The 25,678-nt window shown below is 31.5% G+C and overlaps 1 protein-coding gene across 5 annotated transcripts in view; it reads left to right on the top strand.

The window, feature by feature from the left end:
• GPHN (gephyrin) overlaps positions 1–25,678 on the top strand; it is a 626,508-nt gene that overhangs the window by 403,106 nt on the left and 197,724 nt on the right. For 2 of the 5 annotated variants that reach the window (XM_034992941.1, XM_034992938.1), the window contains 2 exons: positions 1,797–1,931; positions 17,594–17,650. In XM_034992941.1, coding sequence (XP_034848832.1) covers positions 1,797–1,931; positions 17,594–17,650 — 192 coding nt within the window. Of the gene's footprint in view, positions 1–1,796; positions 1,932–17,593; positions 17,651–19,880; positions 19,953–25,678 lie in introns of all 5 variants that reach the window. The other 3 variants (XM_034992942.1, XM_034992939.1, XM_034992943.1) reach the window with 2 other exon arrangements.

Here is a 25,678-nt window from a genome sequence, read left to right as displayed (position 1 = left end):
TACTACTTTGTGCATGTGCTTTCTTAGGTACTGGACATAAAATAGTAGCAAAAGCATGGCTTCATCATGACAAGGCATTCTAGTATGGGACATAGACATTGATCAAACTATAACAGATATAAATGTAGTATAACTGTGGAAATTACTATGAAGTAGAGGAGCATGGTGTCATGTGAAGTATAATAGGAGATTTCTTTGACTTTTTTTCTAATACATGGCCTTTTTTGCTAGACATTAATGGCAACATATAGCTCTTTTAAATCAGACTATCTACTTCTGTTTCCTTAACTTATTTATCACAGTTCAGTACTCAAATGAACTAGCAGGTAGAGCAGTTTTTCATCTCAGAATTCCCGTTGCTTTTCACCCTAGTTATGAGAACATTATTTATAAGTCATATAAATTAACTAATGATAAATGATAGCAATACCATTGGTAATGAGGATATTGGTATGGAAACTAAATAAAAGAGCTTCTATGGAAATTTGTGAGAAACAGATGATGCATAAGATCAGGAGCACCTTTCTAATCGTAAAGTCTGGTTGCTGCTTCCTTGTTTTCACATGGTTAGAGATATTTACTGATCGAATGTTAATTGCTTATCTTTTTATCATATGTATGTCCCCTCTGTGCTCAAAACTTGAAAGTGGTCAAGTTCTCATTTTGAGATCAGAAAACCTAAACCCATTAGTATTAGCCCAGAACAGGAACTAAATTATGCATAGCCCAAAATAATAATTTTATAATCAACATAAATAATAATTTTTATAATGAATAATCCACATTATTTGTCCTTATGTTTGTATATTTTTAGAATGGTGATATTCAATTACATCAGTTTTTACCATGTTGATAGGTATAACATAATAAGATCAATAATAATAGTCAATATTTATTTAGTACTACTTTGTAGTGCTAGATAATTTATATGCATTATCTTATTTAATCCTCAACAGTAATCTGGTGAGGTAGATGCTGTCATTATTCATTTTTTTAGATAAAGGAAATGGTGATTTAAAAAGCAAAGCCATCAGTGTCCCCACAGAAGTCATAGCATAGTTATATGGGATAATTGTGAAGAGTTTAATAAGGAACTATAGTGTGTTTACAAAGGTTTGGGCAGATTTTAGGGAAAGCAAAAAACACAGTGCAGTGCCCTGAGACTAGTAATACTGGGAACCATCAATATCCCTAGTCCTAATGGGGCAAAGGGAGGGAACTGCTACTGGAATCCAGAAAAGAGCCATAAGCTCCTGTCAGATGACCAGGGGCTGTGACTTAGCCAACCTGTGGTAACCTGGTGGAGAAGGACACAAGGGAATAAAGATCAGACCTTACTCTCCTCTAACCTTTCAGTTTCCTGGCACTAGCTGAACCCAACTAGAAACTAGAGAGCACAGAATAGCTTGTTGATTCTATCTATACAGGTCAGCTTAGAGCCAAGAGGATAAAGTGTGGAGGAAGGAAAATGGAAAATATCTAGGAATTAAATAATTATTAAATAGCAGAGCCAGTATATGAATGCCGAACATTTTACTCCTTAACTACAATGCTAGACTGCCTCTCATTAAAAAAGTTTCATGCAATATTATTTGGTAAGAGAAAATATTTTAAAACTGAAGGTTCCTATCCTATCCCAAATTGTTGGATGCATTTATACCTAACAGTGAGTGAGACCAAATATATGAGAGCTAGGCAGCAAAGAATGCCATTTAAAAAAAAAAAAAAAGGTGCGAGCATTGATTTTAATGTTGGTATTTTCAGAATATTAAACCATTCTTGTTTTTCTTGTTCAGATTCCAGACTCCATCATTTCTCGTGGCGTTCAGGTGCTCCCACGAGACACAGCCTCCCTCAGCACTACTCCTTCAGAATCGCCTCGTGCTCAGGCTACATCTCGCCTTTCTACAGCTTCCTGCCCAACACCAAAAGTAAGTACAGTTCCTTGGCACCTTAAATTTGTTCTACTATACGAGTCTGGGAAATTTAACCAATATTTCCCTCTGCTTGTCAAGGTTGGATTGCATGCAAGATAATGCAATGAAAAATGAATGGATTATAAAATAATTGACACTTACTGTTTCACAGATTGTCAAATTAGGCCAACAGTAGGACAATAGAAATTTCATGTAAAATGTCTACTCCTACATCACAGCTATAGGTATTACTTTCTGTAGCTCCCTGTTTCTTTGTTTTAGACTTGTTATTTTTTAGCTACTCATCAGTATAGATGTGAAGTTATTTGTTTATGCAAAGGATGAATGCATTTCTGGCCAATAAAAAATAAGATTAACAAAATAAAAAAATGTCACCAAAAGAATTTTTTTTTAGCTTGTCCAGGCTGGGGTAGCTCCCTGCTCTAGTATCATTCCAAATTTTTTCAAACATATTCAACTTGGAATGTTGCTGCCTAGTATTTGGAAACAAATCTAAATTGATTAGAAAGAAAGTTTTAATGCCAACCTTTGGGGGAGGAAGGAAGTTTTTTAGTATTTATTTCTTATAATTTTTCCCAAGTACTGAATCATATGTGGGAGGAAAAAAGGATTAGACATTTATTTGCTGCCTCATATCTTCATGTATATGATAAATTAAGTAGCAGACTTAATAATGGCTGTAACTGCTTTCTTCTGGAATGTCCCTTTTCTGGTTAAGTTAGTCATTTGTGCTTTCAAGTTTTCTATATGATGGATCCAACATTGGCCTCAAAAGATTAACAGTAACATTCCTTCTTATTTAATAAGATATGGTATTAGATATCAGCTGTATACTAAATTTATTCAGGGGATCTGCAGGTAATTTTTCAAACTATGGCTTCTTCTCTGTCATCAAATTTACAACTTATTTGGCTGTCTTCCTCAATTTTCATGAGTTTTAGAATGTTAAAACTGGACTTAACTTAGAAGTTAATCCCAAGCAGTTCTTCATATGTGTAGTACAGTTGCTTTTACATACCGTGGTACAACCTTCTCAGGAAAGTCCTCACAGTGTTACTGTTGTATATCATCACTTTTGGATTTGTGTCAAATATAACCAATATTAATTTTATAGTTTAAAAAAATTATGGTTCTAAATCTTCAATGAAGAAAAACTGTAAGAATATTCTAGACAAAATATATGTTAATGCCATTCAGGTGCCATTCAGCTGTATCTTCAACTGAATGAAAACATGGAGTTCTAAGACTTGAATTGGTTAGAAGAATCTTATTCATGTCTTTAAGATTTTTAAAACAAAAGAATTTATTGTTTACATTAAATCCCAACTATACAAGCTATACTCATTTCTGAAGTCTGGGAAATAAAGCTAAAAGTTTAGTCCACTATAAATGTTTAATCATTCACCAAATATTAAGACCCAAATGTTAGGAATGTGGAACTATTCAAGGTGCAGTATTCTTTTCCTTAATAATATACTGTGAACATAAATATCTAAGCTAAATTTAATTAAACATAGTAGATCTTGAGCCTTTTTAAAACTTTGTAATTACATTCTAATTACAAAAGGAATATTAAAAGCAATTCTAAAATAACTTGGAATTCCAAATTTACTAAAGTGAAATCCTAAAAATAAAAATATTAACATCTATTAAGTTAATTTGCTCATTACGAAACTTTAGGAGAACAAATAGCTTGTCTTAATATTTTTTCCTGGGCGCCTGGGTGGCTCAGTCGGTTAAGCAACTGCCTTCGGCTCAGGTCATGATCCTGGAGTCCCGGGATCGAGTCCCGCATCGGGCTCCCTGCTCGGCGGGGAGTCTGCTTCTCCCTCTGACCCTCCTCCCTCTCATGCTCTCTGTCTCTCATTCTCTCTCTCTCAAATAAATAAAATCTTAAAAAAAAAAAAAAAAAAATTTTTCCTTAGTTACCACTTCGGCATTCAAAATAACAATGAATTCAAATAAAGCAGTGTATTTGGATACCTTTTTTTTTCCCCTAGGATTTTTTTTCTTTATTTTTACCTAGGAATAAGGTTCTTTTCCTTTTAGATAATTTTTACCGGCACCAGAATATATACCTCAAAGATAAAATTAGTACTTCAGTGTAATTTTAAAATTAAACTTCTAAGGCTGAACCAGAATACTAATGTAATAAAAAACTAGTTTGAATATTGATTTTTTTAGAAGGAGTGAAGAAAGTCAAATTAGTCTATTGAAAGTCTCAAATTATAAAACTGCTTAATTAAACCTAAACTTAATATTCTTATATGTGCTTTTATATCAGTGACAGATATAATCTCTGCCCTCATGGAGTTTACAGTTTAGTTGATGGTATATTAAAATAAATAGGTAGATAAACATAAATTATTCTAATAATTATAATTTTACCATAACTTAATTATAAATTGAGATTCATGCTAAGCAGAAATGAACAAGTTATACTGATAGAAAATAGGAGGGAAACCTTACTTAGGTAGGATTATCAGAGAAGTCCTCTCTAAGGAGAACATTTCACCTGGGATATGAAGGATGAATAAAAAACAAAAGCTTTGGGCGCCTGGGTGGCTCAGTCGTTAAGCGTCTGCCTTCGGCTCAGGTCATGATCGCAGGGTCCTGGGATCGAGTCCCACATCGGGCTCCCTGCTCTGCGGGAAGCCTGCTTCTCCCTCTCCCACTCCCCCTGCTTGTGTCCTGCTCTCGCTATGTCTCTCTCTGTCAAATAAATAAATAAAATCTTAAAAAAAAAAAAAGACTTTATTTAAAAAAAAACAAAAAAAAAAAACAAAAGCTTTTCTGTTGGGTGGAGGTTTTGAGAATTATATTCAGCAATAATGACCACTTTAAACACAGCTGTCACCAACCAGTTATCAACACTCAAGAACTCTCAGACTAAAAACTTCATTACTACATGAAAAGTCTAATTCAGTGACTTTATAATCCAACTTCAGATATTACTTCCTTTTTATTTTAAATATATTTTTTTGCCTTTCCCTACTAAGTCAGATTGCAAGGCTATAGGTTTTAGCACTTAAATCTATTATAGATGAATTGTTTATTTTAATTTTGTAGCATAAAAATGTAGGGCAGAAAAGTTAGAATGCCAGGCTTCTAATTTGAGATATGGGTAAAGGGTGATATTATTAACTATATTAAGGAATAATAAGAGAAGAAACTCATTTTAGGGTAAGAGAAAGGAGTTAATACATTTTGGTTTTGAATGTATTCAATCTGAGATACGTATGAGACATCCTAGGAATGATATGCTGCATAAAATCATAACAGTAGTGAGTTTGATATTGTTACTGTTACTGCATCTTGGTGCTGATATTTATAATTTAGTACCTAATAGTGTCAGCCAAACCCCACAGAGGTCCCTCTTTTACCTTTCAGATTAGACATGCAGTCTGTCATATGCAGAAATATATGTGCAAATGTATTTTCTTTTCATCAGAAATACAATATGGTCTTGAATGGTCATCAGTAGAAAGAACACTTGACTTGATAATAGAAGACATGGATTCAATGCTGGCTTCTCTGCTTAATAACCACACTAACTTAAGCAAGTTGCTCAACTTTTCTGAGCTTCGTGTCTGTAAAGAAATGCAGTCCTTGCCTCTCCAACAGGGTTATTGATTTATTAAATAGTCTTTGCCTCGTGCTGGGAAAGCAGTGTGAGCAGTAGACATTGTTCTTGCCATTACAAACAGACAAAATAGGCAACTACAAATTACAGTAAAGTATAAGTGCCATGATTTATCACCAAGAGTACAGAATACTCTGGGAATAACCATCAGAAGTACTTTCCCTCTGTAGCTTTTTATCAACTGGGCAGTATTTAAGCTAAAAGACTTCCTGTTCTTTTACCTCTGTGCCTCTATTTTTTTTAAGTCAACAACTATAATATTAAACATTATTTTGGGTTCACATTTTATATGTTTACTACAATGTAATATCCTAGATTGTCCTTTTACTCTTTAAGATTACCAGCTATAGTGAGAACAAGATCTATAAAATACACCATTTGGATTTCCTTTTTAATATGCAATCTAATGAAGACAACCAACTTTTCTAAACAATCTATTAAATGGCATTGTCTCCAACAATATTTATTTGTTGTGCCGAAATGATGTAATATTTTATTGTATGTGGGAAAAAAATCTTTTCTCTTTTTACCAGTTATTTTCTTTTAATGAAACCTGACTGAAATGACAGATGATTTTCACTCCACTTGCTTTATGAAACTGTGAAGTATCTTTGAAGAAAAACTTGGAATTTTAATCTTATGTTGCCCTAAGTAAAAGAGTGGCTTAGCCAAAAAAGTCAAATAGTATGTAGATTCCATTTAAATAATAGTGAGCAATATCTAGAAGACTCAGATTCTAACACGGTGATAATATCCCAAAAATTGTTTGCTAAAAGAATAATTCTATAACAGATAAATTATCGTATAAAGTGAGCATGATTCACAACTTAAATGAATGTTGATTTTTCAATTATAAAAGGTAGCAGCATCTCTATTTGAAATCAAGAGGCATGGGTAGAGAATAATGACCAGAGCAAAAAAGAAAAAAAAAAACTTTCAATCAATTCACCATTCCCAGTAGATGTTGTTAAAATAGGGAATAATTTTTAAGACCAATTTAATTATCTTTTGATTCATTAAGCATCTAGTTTGGCTTAAAAACTAAATGTAGTCTATTGTCACATATTCTCTGTACCTTAAAGATTAGAATAGAATTGTACCCAGATTAACCAGCAAGTTATTTTTTTTCGTTAGGAAGAAAATATAAATACTATCTATATAAAACTAAAGGTTATGGAATTATTAAAAACTGTATGTACGGAAATATCTTAATATGAAGGGTATGTTAATTAATACACTAATGTCTAATCTTAATTCAAACAAAATGCAGAATTATGACTTCACTCTAGGTTTCTATTATTTTCCTTTGAGAAAATGAATTTAGATTACTCTGGATAAAGAATAAATGATTTTCACAGTTTTTAATGTGTATGTCTGAAAAGCGGTGTGATTTTCTTTATGTATTCCCTTGAGATTTTTTCCTAGTCATGTTAGTTTGTACAAACTATTGCACAGTGTCACCATTTTCCTTTGTGAACACCAGAGTGATTATGTGTATGGTTAGTTTCATTGGTTCTAAACCTGAGGCTCCCAAGTCTCTGGAGAATCTTATGAAGTTGTTAAAATTCTAGCCTAGATCAAAATGCTAAGTGGACCCCACAAATTATTTTCTACTATTTTGAAGAACCTAAACAAAATCAGTAAGACTACTTTAAATACTAAGTTTCTTTTGCTTTTGTCTGAAATTATATCAACATTGGTATATCAAAATCTGTTCAACTGTTAATGACATTATAAAAATTTATGGTTGTATATGTAGAGTGGACAAGTGCCAAAATATTTGAAAAGCACAGAATTAGTGATATCAGTAGTACATTCTCTGGACATAAAAATGCAAGTTTTCTTTTGTGCAAAGTTAATTGCCCCATCTGGGGAATATTGAGTAATAATAGTCTCAACATTATGGGTCAAATCTGGCAGTTCTCAAACTTAATGGTCTCAGGACCACTTAAAAATTAAGGACTCCAAATAGCTTCTGTTTATGTGTGTTATATCTAGAAATTTTTTTAATGTTTATTTGCTTCAAAATAAGAATAATAAAGCCTTTATATGTTAACATAAACAACATTGTAATGAAAATAATATTTTCCAAAACAGAAAACAAAAGTTGGAAAAGGATGGCATTGTTTTATATTTCTCAAATATATTTTAATGCCTGGTTTAATAGAAGATAGCTGGATTCTTACATCTGCTTCTGTAATTTAGTCTGTTGTGATATGTTTTGGTTGAAGAATATGAAAAAACAGAAAACAAATTCAGCTTCACACAGTTATGTAGTTAGAAAAGAAAGGACTAGCATTTTCACATAGTCCTGGATATTCTTTTGACACTACACCAAAAATTTACAATTGATAGTTTGTTAAAAGTTAGTTGAAGTATGAAATCTAAAACCCTCTCATGGACTATACTACACTCTGATATATTAAAATTTGTTGGTCCATCTTGAACTTTGAATGGATCTTATACCCGGGCATGATTTTGGAATATATTTGTTGGTCACTTAGAAAATATAAGTTCTTCCAAATGTTGACATATTTCATTATATTATACTAAAAATTTATTTTCATTGCTATAACCACCATGCTGATCAAAAAAAGCCTTGGAAGCATTGGAAGCTCTCAAGTTCATGGTGATATATGTTTTCCACAATTCTAATTTTTTCTTAAAAGTTAAAATTTTATCCTTGGCAAAAAAAAAAAAAAAGCAACAAATCCTGTCTGTTTTCCTTAAATTGGCAGGCTTATTTCATTCAATTTTGAGAAAATGTCTACCACACATCTGAGTCTGGATAATCATAGTTTGTCCATCATTGTTTCATTACTTCAAGTAAAAATAATGTTCTGTGCAAAACCTGGTTAGTTCAGCTTACACCTCAACTGCAGAAGTGCTTTTCCTTGAGAAAACCATCATCCTTTGGTATTCAATGGAAGTATTTTATTCATACTTTTCATTTTGTCGTACTCAAGGGACAAGTTTTAATTAAATTAGTATTCATGATCTCACTGAAGACAAGGTTAAATGAAACTAGCTTTTCATTTTTGAAACTGTTAGTTTTGGGGGTTTTTTAACTATTAGTACATAGTAGTGAATAGTACAATGACTATTCATACTGTTTGGATCCACTGTCTTGGATTTGCACTAAGATACGAACCCACCATTGCTTTTGTACCATCAGTACAAATGTCAATTTAGTGAAAAAGGAAAATAATGTTTTAGTACTATTGTTGAAATGATTTGGCCTTGTGGACCCCTGACAAGGTCTTGAGGACCTTCGTGGGTCCGTGGACCATACTTAAATTGTCACTAGTACAATAAAATGGTAAACTGGCTTATGTTTCTTGAAAATATCCTAGGTCAAAATTATGTATGCTGAATCTTATCTTCCATTGAGACAGTGTTATGGTGGTATTCTCAGTCCAGAGATTGCATTCTTTATGTAAATGACCACCAGTACCATGCTCAAGCATTGCAAATGATTGACCCCGACTCTGTGATCCAGATTAATTCTAGGGCAGGGAACAGAGTTTCTCCTCCCTGATTCAAAATGAGAGAAGACTTTAAGAGTCTTTTGAAGACACATAACCAGAACTTGTAATTTCTGGCTAACTCTACTCATTTCCAATGTGATGCTACTTCTGTATTTGGGTACCAATTGATTTCTCCCCAGGATATCCTGTCCTAATAAATACACAGAGAGCCCTCTTTTAAGTCATAGCATAGTTGTTGGAAGATCATGTATTAGGGATATAATTGGGGGTGACTTTTTTTTTTTAATTAGGTTGGAACACTTAAACTTGGTGAGATTTTTAAATAAAAATATAAATTTTCAGCTTTTCCTAAAAAAATCAGATTGACATTATTGGGCTAATACTGACATATATAAGTACTCACCTAGCATTCTGTATACCCACCAAGCTCTTTTCTTTATTTTCATTAAATGCCTGGCACCTATAGATATAACTGATTCTTATTCATTATTGCCTACTTTCTCCTCTGTAACATGTATGTTTTGCTATTTACTCTGGCTTCATAGCAAAACAGATTTTTGAGGCTTCAAATAAAGGATGGTTCTCTTATATCCTTTTCTAATGAGAAAGGTACTACCCAGTATGGTAAAATATTTCATATTTTGAAAAAACTGGAATTAGATAATAACAGTATATTTTAGCTATTAATTTTGAATTTACAAATTATTTTAAATGGTTATTCTGTGACATTCTGCAAGTATGCAGCATTATACATTGATTTCTGTTTGTTCATTCATCTGCCTTTATATATCATAGAAATTGAAAATGGAATTCCCCTGATCCTTTTCTAATTATTGAATGTTCACAGAATTATGTTCATCATTGAAGCTAAATATAACTTAACTGTGAATGTATAATTGCCATCCTGAAATCTGAACTTGCAAATGAATTTTGATTAGTTAGCCTGAGAAGATATAGTTAACCAGAAATTATTAGCTATAGAGTTAATAGTTTTATAGTTTAGATAGTCTGTAAATGGCATGGTGTTTTTTTAATTTTAAAAAAGTAACATATGTACTCATTTTACAGCAAAAAAGAAAAAAGGAAAAAAAAGAGTTCATGTATGACAACTCTTAATAAATGGCAACATCTAAATTTCGCTATATATTATCCTGTTATTTTTTCTAAAAATTCAAATATTTTATTTAAATGGATAGTAATGGGAAGGCAGTGGTTAAGAGCTCAGGTTCTGGAGTCTGACAGACCTGGTGAGAAATATCAGCTTTATCACTTACTAGATGTGTGACTTTCAGAAAGTTACTTTACCTCTATAATGTTACTTATCTAATCTATAATGAAAAATAATACTATTTGCCTCATAGAGTTTTTTTAAGGTGTAAATTTGAAAATGCAAATAGCTTATCACAGTGTTTGAAATATAGGAAGTGTTCAATAAATGTTAGCTGTTATTACTAAACTATATAATATTTTAACCTATTTCATTCATTTAGTAGTATGAACATCTTCCTATGTCATGAACTTCTTTATATTTTTAAAAATTATCTTCTGCAACATTATTATTACTTATTGTTTAGCATTCTACTTTTTTTTTTCCAGTTTTTTCCAGCCCCTATTTGGATATCTTAGGTGTTTTGTTTTTTTTTTTCCAGCCCCTATTTGATATCTTAGGTGTTTCCTGTTTCCCAGTTTTAAAAACAATGGTGTAATAATCTTCTGGAAGTTAAATGTTTTAGTCTTCTTTTAATTAAACTTAGCAGCTTGTATTAATTTTACCTCTGAAAGTATATGCAGAACTTTTAGGCCCTTGATTCCTATAATTTATATGGATACCAAAAACAGATTATTTTTGCATATTCATGAATTCAGTTTGATGATATTATGTAAGAAGCTAGTTTAACATTTGTATTTGACTGATTTATTGGCAGACATTTAAAAATTATGGATCCAAAGTTGTTTGAAAAATTAACATTAAGTATGTAAAAGTATTGCACTATGAGGCACTAAATATTGAGTATCAGCCCTAGTCTGCCACTTTATAGCTTTTTTGAGAACTGGTAGACCTCAGTTTCTATTTCTGTAACACTCTGGTATTAAATTAATCAGCCTCTAAATTCCCTTGTAGGCCTATAATCCCATTCCTTTGAAATAAGTTTCTCCACTGACTTGAATAAATATTATAATTCTATTTAGCCCTTCTGTCTGATATTATATTAATATCTAATTAATATAAAATAATTTACATTTATTTATTCCAGCTTTTGCATTCCATGCTACTACATAAAGTTAGAGATTATCAACTGAAAACGTTCTAATCTCATTTAAGATCTCTCTCATTCAGATCAAACTCATCTCTTTTAAATGGAATATTGGTTTCTCTTGATATCCACTAGAGTTGTATTTAAGTTATAGGAAGATAGAAAAGTAAGAACTGTAGAACAAGAAGGAATAGTGAAATTAAGAATACCACCTTTCAGTTCCATTTAATAGCTTTGCTTTCTATAAATTCATTTTTAATTGTTTGGGGGGCATGTTTTGTGCAAAAAGCAGCTGAACAAAGATAACCTGTGCCACATTATTTTCGCAGCTGATTTCAGAGTTGATTAGATAGAGCCATGATTCAAATCCATGTAATTAACTGCCGTGTCTCATGTAGGAGTACAGTACAGAGCATATCCCAAACTAACATAATCTCTAGATCTTTATATTGTAAAATGATATATATTCTAAAACTAATCATGTATTTTCTTGCCCAAAACTTCAGGATTACCTGCTGTCCTGTCCCTACTCATTCTATTTTCATTAAAAACAAAGCAATACATTAATTCAGAAGTTTATCCAATGAATATTTTTTAGTGCATATTATGTCAAATACTATGCTAGGTGTTGGGAAAACAGCAATAGACAGACTTCTTCGCCCTGCTCTCAAGGACCTTATAGAGGAGCTGAAATGGGAAAAAAAAAAAATTACAACATATCTATCAGATAAAGTGTTGATAGCCCACAAGAGCTCTTTTAATCTCATAGGAAAAAAAGAAATAAAATAACTGAAGAGCAGGAACAGCCATTTTATAAAAAGAAATAAATTCAGCAAAGAAATATGTCAAAAAACATGTATCCTCTCACTAGAAATCTATTTAAAATTTAAAACAATACAAATTTTGCAGTCCAAATGATAACCATTTTTAAATTATAATCATCCATACTATAACGAGCAGTGACCTGAGTATTCCTATTGACAGTAGTAGGAATATAAATCTGTGTGACTTTTCAAGTGAACATTATATATAAGGATATATCCTTAAAATTTTTCTTACATTTTTATCAGTCATAGTTTCCAGAAATTTATCCAGTGGAAATTATCAAAGAAGCCATCAAAGACTTATGTACAAGACTATTTATCATAACATTATTCATATTCATAAAAAATTAGAACCAACCTTAATGTCTATGGTTAAATAACTTATACATACATATATGAGTTATTTATATAACCCAAAAAGCCATATCTTTTGGAGTATTTAATGACATGGAAAATGCTCAAAATAAAATATGTGGTTAGAAAAAAATAGTAAACAATAGTGCATAGGGATGGAATTGCAAGTTATTTTATAATCTATATTATTTTTTAAACCAGAAAAATAAAAATTTTTGTTATTTAAACATGGTCTGGTAATGACAGAGATAGATGTCTTTTGCCTGCTTTTCAGATTTATAACAAATCTTCATGAAGATCTTAGTTTTTGTAACTGTGTTTATACCAGAGCATTTTTATATCTAGGCTAAGCCATTCTATTCTTAATCTTGCTGGGTAGAAAATTGTATCATATTTCAATGAAAGTTTTAAAATAAATATTTTTCTGTTTCATACACAAATAATAAATAATTCTTAATAACATACACTGAATTACTTAAAGTTATTTCAAAGTGCCTAGTACTTCTCTTATACCACACCATTGTTGGGCTTCATAATTTCTTTTCAGGGATATAAAAAAATTTGGAAAAAAAGAACATGGATTGTAAGCTCTGGCAGGAAATAACTTGCTGAAAAGTCTAATTTTGTATAGATTGTTTTGGAATCAAAGCTATTATTGAAACCTAAAGATCAAAATTAAATCCATAATAAGCTATAAATAATTAATTTCAAATGTTAATATACCATGAGAAATCAGATCCTTAAAAATGAAGGATTTCTTAAGGATAGAAAATTTTTTCAGGAAGAGGTGGGTTGGTGGATCTGTGACTTGCTACCAAGATTCTGATTTTTGACTTCTCATTTCCTCAGTAACCTTTGCAACTCTTTCCTTGATCTTCTCTATTCCTTTGTTGGCTTAGTTTATAATCATATTGTTTTCTCCAGAAGTGCATTACTTATTTTTCCTTGACACATAATTGTCACTTATCTTACTTTCATTTCTTCCCTCTTTTTTACTTTGCTTTAATAAGTCATAAATTAAACTGAATTGTTTTATGATGAAGCAACAGTTTTATTGAAAGAGCCGAAATATAGTTAATTGAAATATTAACCAATCCCAAAAGTATTTCTTTATTTTCAAGAGTATGGTTAAATTTTGAGCTCTAAAGTAAAACATTTTTTAAAATCTCCTCCAAATCATGACTACCAGAAACAATCTATAGCTGTACCAATATATACTGAGTGGTATTGGTTAAAAGATAAATAATTTCTAAGAAAAAAATTTTATTTCCTCTCACTGATACCCATACTTTTAAAAAAGTAGCATAATAAAATAGGGTTAGAAATATTTGTCTCTCAGGGTAGTTCTGAATGTAAATTAGGTAATTCTAAAAATAAAGTAATTCAATTCCTAGGGCAAAAAAACAAGGAAAAATGTTTGCTTAATCTGTGCCATTTTAATTCAAATGAATATAAAATATATCATGAGAGAAAGAGGAAAGATCTATATTAGTCATTCCATAAATGAGAGCCTAAGTTTAATGAAAAGACCTGAGAGAGAATTTAATAGTACTGAACATTTTTTATTGATATGTCTCCAGAAAGCCCCTGAACCTCTCTAGACCTGAGTTCAAACACAAAAAATATACAATCTTGTCTCAAATTTTTTCACAAATCTATATTAACTAAAGAGAAGTGTGAATACATATACCCAGTGATATGGGCACCTGACTTAATGTGGCTTTTACAAACCTAAAATTTCTTTCAAGTTTTATATTTTATTTTGAAAATTAATAAAACGTTGGGTTTCTACTCCAAAATCTACATGTTTCCTTTAATACAAATATAACGTTTACAACTACTTAATATTGGCCAGAGAGGTGAGGCTGAGATGGGATAATTTTCTACCTTGTTAAAAGTGGAAATGATTTTATAGTGAGCTCAGGTTTGGAGAATTGGGCTAAATCAAAGGTAATCAACAACCCATATTTTATTAGCATCCAGGCAGTTTCTTCTGTTGCATGATACTTCTAGAATTCAAGCTCTTATAAAAAAGGTAAATACATATAGCAGAGTCATTTCACTGCTTTATAGGCCACATCCTGGTAATTAATCCTTGAGGATAGATTCCTCTGCAGTTAATCTCTGACAAAAGATTCCCAGGAGGTTGCAAAAGAGGTGATACATTGCAATATTTTCAGATTATTTTTAATAGATATTTTGTTAAATATATTCTAGCTGACAGGCTGAATAGAAAGTTGAAATGTTTTTGACCCCCTGATTTATAACTTTTGAAATCACAATGAAATACTTATAAAATGTTTTATTCAGGGTAGAAAAATTATTAGTGATAACATTTTTTGTTTTGTAACATTTTAATTTTCAAATAGATAAACTAATAATCTCAACCAATCATAACCCCCACAATTCTTTATATCCAATTCTCAAATTTCATTTATATTGCAGTGATCCAATATGTAATAAAAACATTTGCAGTTTAACATCTCTTAGTTACTTGTGCAAAATGTTTAGCCTCATAGACAAATATGGGTAAAATTAGCTAATGATGTGAGGATCTTATAATTATCATGAAGAGTAAAGTAATTTATCTCATCCAAATGCTAATCTTTTGTGATTACTTTTAACTTCTTATCAAAGAAAAATAATAATCAGGCATTTGGACTAGCTGTGAATTTCTTTTATTTATACTATTCCATCATAATTGATGATTAAGGGTTGACTAGAATAAATGAGAATATTAAACTAAATCTATTGATGTTACTTTTCTCTAGTTCTCAAATTCTAGTTTATGAGACAAATCTTTTTCAAATTCTTTCTGAAGTTTTTCAGTATTAGCTATTATACCTGGTTCAGGAGCCACAAAAATATCACGTAACACTTGAATTACAACCACTTTTGGCATTGATAATAACCACATTGGTTTTCTAAAGTTGTCTTATGACAGTTTCAAATTTACAAAGTCAGATTTATATACAGAAAATTGATGTCAAGCATTGACAGATGAGCTTTCTGTTCCCAAACATCTTTGTTTAAATTGGTATTAAAATAAAAAATAAATTGGTATTATAGTCTGTTTTTCACAGTTAGAGTTCACGGGTGACTCTTACAACTCATTAAGTTTCTGTATTTGCACTTGCATTTGGAACTGAAATGGTTCAGGGAAAATTTCTTCCATAAATAAATAAAATAACATTGAATTTCTTCCATTGATGGAAAGAGAGACAGATAAACAAATAAGACAGAGACACATATACATATACATCTTCTTATAAGCATCATTTTTTTTCCAACCCATTTATTTCCAGGTCTATAAAGGGAATACAACTTTAAACTGGAACTCAGGAACTGTGGGTGTTGGTCCTAGATTTGTCATTAACAGATAACCTTGAAGAATATACCCCATGTTGCTGGAATTGATGTAATTTTAAGCCTTCTAGAAATAAAAGACAATGTAGAAAGTGGTGTTCACTTGTTACTAGATAACAATTCTGAAAATCTTCAGTTTCTCAAAGTTTTCCAGAAAGCAGCATGAGGCATTAGACTATTTTTTAATAGGAAATTACCTAATTTATCTTTATAATCACAATACTGTGAATCTCCACTTAAAATGGAAAATAGTTTTTGATGTATGTTCTCTGAGATCAAAGAAAATAGCACAAGAGAAAGACTAGATGTTATAAGTTCACTACCCATTCCGAAGCCCTCTCTTAGAGTGTTGCCATTGTAATTAGTATTAGACCAAGAAGTATTGACTAAGAAAAATAAGAATTGGTGATTATCTTTTGGGTATATCATTTAGTTAATGCTGAAGAATTAGTAAATACTTTATCAAGTAAAACCAAAAGTTGACATGTCTTATGTACCAAGATGCTTTTTTTTTTTTTTTTCAAAATAAAAATTCAGTTTTCTCAGTATTATTCCTAAGAAATCTCCATATACTATCAGAGAGATCCTAAAAGGGATAAGACAATGTATAGCCTGCCTCCAGGAAATATAATTTTGTAGTATGGTCAGGTTTCTTATTTTTCCTGAGGACTTTAACACTTGGAACCTGGCATCACATTATCACATTGATGCTTCCTCTACTATCTTAGAAAAACAAAAAAAAAAAACAAAAACAAAACAAAAACAAAAAAACAGGAGCATCACAGCTAACTTGACCTATGTTGGTCTGAATGGAGACCATCATTCTGCATGTATAGTACCCATAGCATAAAAGCGCTTGGTCTGAAATTTCCTCACCCTTCTTCCCTACCTTTTTTTGTTTGCTTGTCTTCCTCTCTGACCAAATATTAGTTCTTGTTACAGCTCTATGAAAAAGCAAAAAAACATTCTAATTTGTATCTCATCTAATAAAACACTTTGTGTTGAGAACCTTCGTTTTCTCATTTATATAGTGATGTGAAACCAGTTTTAAAAATAGTAGTTTTACTTTTAGTTTCCCCTATCTTACCCAAGAGGAAAATTCAACTGAAATAAAAGAAAGTTTTGAGGGAGTGAATGTATTTAACATTGGTCTGGCATTAAAATTTTCTGGTTGGGCAGCACAATTGTTTAATTGGGAATCTCAGTGACAGCTGAACAACCTCAGTGCTTGGGTCAGCAAGCAAAGGGGCTTCACTCTGTCACCTATCAAGAATGATGCTTGTTAGAACTGATCTTTCCACTTAGGGAACAGTCATGTTTGTCATACCATTGATGTTTTCTGATATTACAATGGAATAGACACTATAACACTTAAAGAGACAAAGTTCTCTGCATAGATATATTTGTAATTCCTTGTTTTTCGTAAACCAAATGCAAATGTAACACTACTCCAGATACTGCTACGTCAGAAGTCCCCAAGATAACCAAAAGTAAGTGCCCATTTCCTAATCTCAGGAATAATGCTATAATAAGGACAATTCTAGTGACCAGCCTATTTGCAGAGCATGTCATATAGCCTCTGGGTTAGTTAACCCCTCAGCTTCCTAAGAGATACCTCAAAGAGTCAAATGATGTTTTTGCATGTATTACTTACTAATGTGTAGAAAATTTTTTAAGTTCACTTTTTCTTTATTCTGTCTTTTTTACCCATCTTCCCTCATTGTAGCAAATTAGACGGCCGGATGAAAGCAAAGGAGTTGCTAGTAGAGTTGGATCCCTCAAAGTAAATATGTTTCTAACATTTTTTTGGCAAGATTTCGTCTATAGCCTACACTTCTTCCTTTTTGGAGGGTGGTGGGAGGAAGGGGGCTTTTTCCATTTTTCACCATCCCATTTTTTTTTATTTTAAAATTTTTATTGGCTGTTGGGTCATATTTTTTGTTTGTTTGTTTCAGCTACACATAGAGCAACCAGCTGAAGGCAAGCTGCCAAATAACTAGCTTTGAATGGCACCACAAACAAGAGAAAGGGCAACTGTCTCATTACAGGTGCCTATAATTTGGGGTTCTAGAGTAAACCGTTCCTCTGATTGATGTCACTGACTATGTGTTAAGTTCCTGTTACACAGAGAACTAATATTTATTTTCAGAATATTATCTCCCCTTTTTGCTTTTTTTATAAAAAGTAACTAAATGTTATGTTAGTGTCATTACCATTTGTAGTTCATTCCAGAAAAATATTATGAGTTAGTAACATGTATTTTATATATATATATATATATATATATATATATATATATATATATATATCTTAAGAATTAGGAAAGAAATTTTATATGATGCTGGTATAATGGGCTCACATATAACTAATAGTATTTAAATACTTTTAATCCCCTTTGGTTTGTTTTTTTAAAGTTAAAAAATTGATATAACAATCAATGGAAACCAATATATATCTAAATGTTTGCCCATTTGTGTATGTGATCTGCTAATACACAAGTTTAAGATTTCTGATCTGATGGCCCCATTTGCTAGTTGTTAAATATCTATTTGGCCAATATATCTTGGGCACTCGATACTCTAACATTCAATGACAATGAAAAGGTAAGCCAATCATCACTCTTTAGAAACAGAGACATAGCCCTTGATCACTATTAATGCTGCCACCATAAATGCAAGTTAGAAAATTTGCTGAATTTTAAAAATATGCAGAGGAATTTCCCCCCAGATTAACTACTACTTATATCTCAATCCTATTTGTCCTAACAGCAATAGTAACTGTTAATCAAAATGACAGACAGTTCACTGCATTGGGATATCCCAAAATTCATTAACTGCCTTCAGGCCTAATATTAAGTCAATTCAAAATTTTATACACCTCCTATTTATTTCCATTTAACAATTTATGAAGCACTAATTTCTGCACTCCTTCCTCTCCTTGCCTCTTCTGCCTTCTTAATTTTACTTTTTTGTTGTTTATTTATTTGTGTGTGTGCACGCACATGAGTGCACATGGATGAAGGTGTGTCTGTATGTTTGTGTCCTTTATTCCAGACAAGCCATCTTCTCTGTTCTCTAACACTGCTGTATACTGGGTAGCATTTTTTGTTTTGTTTTGTTTTTAATGTTTTTTCACTAAGAATAATGAGAGGGGATGGGAAGTGTGGATTATGTGCCTGTTTCAAAATCATGGCAAGTTAAAATTATTCAGTCAGAAAAATATAAGTTTATGTATCCCAGTGATACATCAGTAGCATTCCTCACTGTCTACTTGTGTGAGGTATCATATTTTACCTTTGTCTTTAAGGGAATATAAGTCCATTATTGTTTAGACTATGGATTATGAGCCAGGTTCAAGTGAAAAGGTGAAACGTGACATAACTTCTTAAAAATTATTGAGAGTGAAATAAAATAAAATGGCATCCATAAGTGCAGCACCATCTGCTATAAACTGGATTGTGTGTGCAAGCGCGCGTGTGTTTAATTATCTTTAAGTTCAGCTTTTGGGTGTATAGAGCTTTAACTTATAATTGTACATTTATTATTTTTAAGTGTATATACGGTATGATTATGTATATACACATGTATATGTTTAAGATCAAAGATACACATTAGGGTTCAGTCAGTTTACTTTAATATGGTTTCAGCTTTAAATCAAAAAGTGTGTTTGGGAAAAGCAAATTTCATAATTTCTAAATATTTTTACTCTATATTTCTACCAAATAGAAAATTTTAAAGTGAATCTCTAGGGGATTATAAGGATAGTTATAGTATTTATTTTCTCCAACACTTTGGGGAGAAAAGATGCTATAAATAAAATAAAATGTTGGCTTCCTACTCACGGATTTATTGAGCATGTATTCTTCTGTTATACAAATATCTTTGATGTTTTGATATGTTTGCCAAAGGCAGTGAGAAATGTATAACGCTATGATCTTATTTTTAAAAGGAAAAAGGAAAACTGAAAAGAGAACAAGTTGCTTTTTCAATTCATTTTCTGATGTTTACATGTAGCTCCATCGAAAGCTGGAGGAGCTCAGAGATCACCTAGAAGGCAATGTGAAAGGATACTCTCTCAGAGTAAATGTACGATTTCACTCGGTGATTTTTTTTTTTCCTAAACTTCTGCTGACTGGTAATTCCAAATCTGATTGGTTTGTCCTCTCATCTCCATTTTTTTACTTTCTGTCTCTTTTCTATCTCTTTCTTTCTTTCCTAGCTGTAGCTTCATGCTCACATTTATCAAATAAAGATTAAGTTGGCAGGGTAGAGGACACTTAAGCCACACTACCCATTGCAGTTGATTTAATAATTTATGGCTCCAATGCAAAATAAAAATTTTCTTTTCAAAATCTGTGTTTCTTACACAATTGTATAATTTTCTGAGAATCTTTTCGTGAGACTTCACTTGGAGCTTTTCCATTGACCATTTCTTCTGCCCCTTGTTGGATTTGTCAGCAGGATTATAAATTATTGGCTGGATCCAAGTGATAGAGCCTTGATGATTCAATTCCATTTGTTAAGGAAAATGATCAATGTTAGAGTATCATAATAGTAATCTGGCAAGTAGACACATTTTGCTGAGTTAATAGACTTCTCTTAACTCAAACTCTTTGAGAATAGCTATAAGATTCTTTTGTTGAAAAAAAATTAGGCAGTAAGCATCTTCAATGTCATAACATCTTATAAATACTTGAGATAAAGGCTAATATACCCAAGACAGCACTTTGAAGGAGAATACCTTATAGCCACGCAATACTGTACATGTGTCAGATAGGCAATACTAATAATAGTATTTTTTGTGACCCATAGCTCAGGCTCAGAATGCTTCATCCTTCTCCTGAATATATCTTTTCAAGAGAAATGGAAATAAAATCTCTAAAATGGTATATGGTATAAATATGGCAGAAGAAAAAATAAATGATTGCAATAAATCATTTCTGGCTCTGTTTAGCTCTGACATCCCATTCCTGGGGCTTTTTAAAAAGTATCTATCCATCCTAGCCTGGATTTATTTCTCCCAAGATTATTGCCATACATTTGATTCATATTGCTATAATAGTTTTGTTATAAAGAGTAGAATAAACAATAGTGATATGATAATTCTTGGCTTCTCAGCTTGTTTTTAATTATATACCATACATAGTTATTTCTATCTCTATATTAAATTTCTGATTACTAAAATCCAAAGTTGTTTTTATAGTATTAATCATTAAATTCTGATTGCTAAATTGAGTGATTTAACAATTAATGCAAGTATCTCATTTTTCTACTTTCTTGTGAGCCAGTTCTTCTTTTCTATGCATATCTTACAGAATTTGAAAGATCAACCATAAGCACTCCCAGAATTTATTCCACTATCTTACAAAAAAGATTAGTATGAATTTTATGATTAAATCAGTCTAAACATACCTGAATATTATTCTAGAAAGCCCTAAAAAGATTCAGACAATATTAATAAATGTATTTAGTGTCATACTCTCTGTAACCAATCATGAGATGTGATTTTTTTCCTATTAAACCAAGACCAGAAAGTTGAGACTTCTTAAGGTCTATATGGAAGGGAGTTAGTGTGAGATTAGGATTAAAAGTTTTGTGCTTCAAAAATTAAGTTATATCATGCCACTTTTCAATTTCTTTTTTTTAACACCTGTACTGCATGATACAATATGTAATGACTAACCCAATGTCTTCATCTTTTGTTTCATTGCACTGGGTCACACTTTGTTCTGATTACCTTTTCTTCTAAAAAGATTGAATATTAGGTAAATCATTCTAAGATTCCCTTTAACTAGAAATGTATGGGGAGGAAAGCTATCAAAAGGCAAATTGTATCTTCCGCAGAGTTCAGCTTAGACAAGATACATATCAAATACATAGCTGAGTGTTCAGTTTCTCCCCTTTCTTTTAATTCCCATTACCCTAGAATGCCTTAAAATAACACTTGCATGTTAAAAATTGTTGCTTAGAAGCAGAATAAAGTTATTCTCAGTTCCATAAGCTATATAAACAGATTTTGTTTCTAAAATGAGATAAATTGGCATATAATGACCATTCCATTTTGCAAAAAATTATTGTAGGCATGTATGATCATTCCATTTTGCGAAAATTTATTGTAGGCATCTATACACAAGAGCAAGTCTGTGGGTGCCTTTTAATTCATTGAAACATTTCTAAGTAATTCGATAAGATGAAAGATTCAGAACCAGGTTTGTACTTAAATATTTTATTTAATAGTTGGGAAAATGAGACATCATTCAAATGTTTGGAATAAGGATTTAATTAAATCATTAATGCTTCAATTGGTTTCATCTATATGATATATTATTTTTTTAGAAAAGAATCCTGCATCCTTACTTATTACAAATAATCAGTGATATAAAGTAGAATATTCTAAGATGTAATTTTTAGAATAAAATAAATTTTATTTATTTCTCATATGAAAATATACTTTATCCTACATTGGCACTTCTATAACAAAAAGTAGGATATGTTAGATTCTTGAATTACAAATTAAGAATGTGTCATCATTTTCTATACATGGTACAAAGCAGAAGTATTCTGAACCCCAAATGAGTTTTTAGTAATTTTAATAATAATAAAACTATCATCTTTTGCCTTTATAAATTATCATCTTGTAAGTAGAGTTTGCCTAATTTAATGACTTCAAAAGTTACTACAAATCCTTAGACTAATAATGTGTTGAGAATAATAACTAAAAAATAATCCCACATAAAGGAAAAAATTGTCTTTACATTTAAGAAGATGTGAGATGAGAGAGAGAGAGAGAGAGATCCACAATGGAATATTACTCAGCCATCAAAAAGAATGAAATCTTACCCTTTACATCAATGTCGATGGAGCTGGAGGGTATTATGCTGAGCAAAATAATCAGTCAGAGAAAGACAATTATCATATGGTTTCACTCATATGTGGGATATAAGAAATAGCGCAGAGGATCATAGAAGGAAAGAGGGAAAACTGGGAAGAAATCAGAGAGGGAGACAAACCATGAGAGACTAAACTATAGGAAACAAACAGAGTTGCTGGAGGGGAGGTGGGTGGGGGGAAGGGGTAACTGGGTGATGGGCATTAAGGAGGACACGTGATGTGATGAGCACTGGGTGTTATATGCAACTGATGAATCACTGACCTCTACATCTGAAACTAATGATGTACTATATGTTGGCTAATTGAATTTAAATTGAAAAAAAGAAAAAAATCATCAAATACATGAATCTAGTCGGAAGAATATTTAAAGTTAGGCTTAAGATAGAAAAACAGTGTAAACAGTGTTGAGAATTGGAAAACATAAGATAATACAAACTAATACTTTATTTAGATAATATAAATCAAGGTAAGTTTACAAAGTTGAAGTTAATTAAAGAGTGATGGGGCCCTGAAAAGCTTGAGTGTTAAAATATTCAGAGAAAAAGAACATAAATGCTCATGAAATAAAGACAAGTAGAAAGAAAAGAAAGGAGAGGAGCAAAAATACCACAAAGCCACAAATTTTATGTTTTCACTCAGTCTATGGGATAAATAAATTTCTATTCAGCTACAAACATATACAGTTAAGTTTTGGGTAACCAAATATATTAATTTTTTAAAGTCTTTGACAAACAATAAAAGGGAAGATGACTTATGAAAGCAGATTATTGGCACATAAGCAAACTAGGAATTAAAAAGTCAATGAAGTAAAAGGAATATGATAATTATAAGTACTTGCTATGCTAACATAAATAAAAGGATGTGTTACTTGAAGTGGAAAAAGTTAAGGGAGGAGTTATCACTTAAAATAAGACTATGTTTTTAATAAGTTTAAGAAAAATATCTGAATCAAGTCCAAAAGTGATAAGTCTTTTGAAGAATGATTTTTAAATGTTTAACAATTTTCTGAATGCTGAAATAAGACTAATATGAAATGCGATCGGTATAAATAATGGATTAGATAGTTGTGATTTTATAGATTTTTTTAAGATCAGTATTTTCATTGCAGTCTTAGTTCTGAACTAACTGTTCTTATATTTTTGATAAAGTGTTATGGGGCTTTTTTGGCTTTTTTATATTCATCGAATTAATGCTATAACTCCGGGGTCAGCAAACTATAGCTCCTGGGCCAAATCCTGTTTCTCTGTGGGCCCACAAGCTCGGAATGGTTTTTACATTTTTAAATGATAGGGGGAGACCAAAAGAATAGGGGGAGAACAAAATTTCACAACATGTAAAAAGCATATGAAGTTCAAATTTCAGTGTCCAAAAATAAAGTTTTATTGAAACACAGCCACATTCATTCATTTGCATATAATCTGTGGTTGCTTTTGCCCTACAAAAGCAGAGGTAAACAGTTACAGCAAAGGTCATATGGCACACAAAACCAGAAATGTTTACTACCTGACTATTTACAGGAAAACTTTGCTGAGACCTGCTATAATGAGCTAGTGTGCAAAACGACAGTGACAGAGAAGTGATTATAATAGAGGCTTTGTAAAATTATCTTCATTTTAGAGCTTGAGGAAAGAAGAGCTGCTCATTTTGGGGGGATGGTTTCAGATTGTTCTGCCTAGAAGCATATGTCTAAAAGAGTTAATACCCTGAAATCTCTATCTTTACATTTTTATTCATCTGTTTGCCATTGTTTTTTCTAGCTACTCTTTTTTCACATCGTGTCACAGACACACAAAGTAAACCCACCATGGGATTAACGTTAAATCCTTCAAATATAGAACTGTCATGGAAATAAAGTATAGATTATAAATTCCTCTTTGTTGAGGAGTCCCCTACAGAGATTTAGGGTAAAAAGATAAGTTCCAATCTTGCTCCCTTAAACTTTTTTAAAATGTGTTTTTAGAGTATTTTTGCTGCACACCACATTTTTCTGTTTATTACTTCATTCTGTTTTATTAAAGATAAGACCACCTTTTGATTTCTCATATGTAACTGCACCAAAAAATCATGCCATCTACAGGAAATTTTGTACAACTGGTAAAGACACCCTGATATGATCAACTAATACATCATATCTTAATATACAGCACTTAAATATCTAAAAGGCATCTGCATTGAATCAGCCAACTCTGACTGAAGTAAGGAAGAACAGCTGGAACATTAGTCCTTAAATAAACATTCAGTAGCTTTTAAATGAGTAAACATCAGTTTGTCTATATACTCTACTTTCTCAGGCAAATTTTAGAGTCTTTTGTAGAATATTATTTGAGCCTCCTAATAAGTCTTCCTTGTTTGATGTTTTGGCACTTACTCATATCAATAATATGCATTTATTTACTCTTTATTTTATAATAATTATGTAACATCCTGAGTATTCTGGTAGATGGTGTCTTACAAATATGACCAGACTACAGTAATGATGAAATGACAGTATATCAACTTTAGTATTATCTGTTTGGAAAACAGGCTAATTTTGCTACCTTTCAATCTTAGAATTTGCTTAACTTACTTGTTAATACAATTCTGAGGTTTCACTTCTGAATAACAAAAATCTGTTTAGAACGAAAAAAAATCTCATCTAATACTTATAAAATCACCTACAGTACCGTACCTAAGACACCATGGAAGTGGAAATGACACACACTGTGAGGTGTTAAATGTTTATTGCAGAATTGCCATTCTCAGGATTGACTTTAATACAAAAATAAGGTACTAAGAAAAGATCTCCTTGACAAGTAAATTTCCCTAGTAACAGAAAATGGAGAAGTGAGGGGGGGGAAAAGATAAAGACTCAAACTGTTTTGAAAGATAAAGTTTTTCAGTTTTATGGATATATAGAGACAGAAAAAACATGCATAGCCAAG

Source organism: Mirounga leonina, unplaced genomic scaffold, assembly GCF_011800145.1.
Source record: "Mirounga leonina isolate KUSES-001 unplaced genomic scaffold, KU_Mleo_1.0 Mir_82, whole genome shotgun sequence".
Lineage (NCBI taxonomy): Eukaryota > Metazoa > Chordata > Mammalia > Carnivora > Phocidae > Mirounga > Mirounga leonina.
This window is presented reverse-complemented; position numbering and strand designations above follow the sequence as displayed.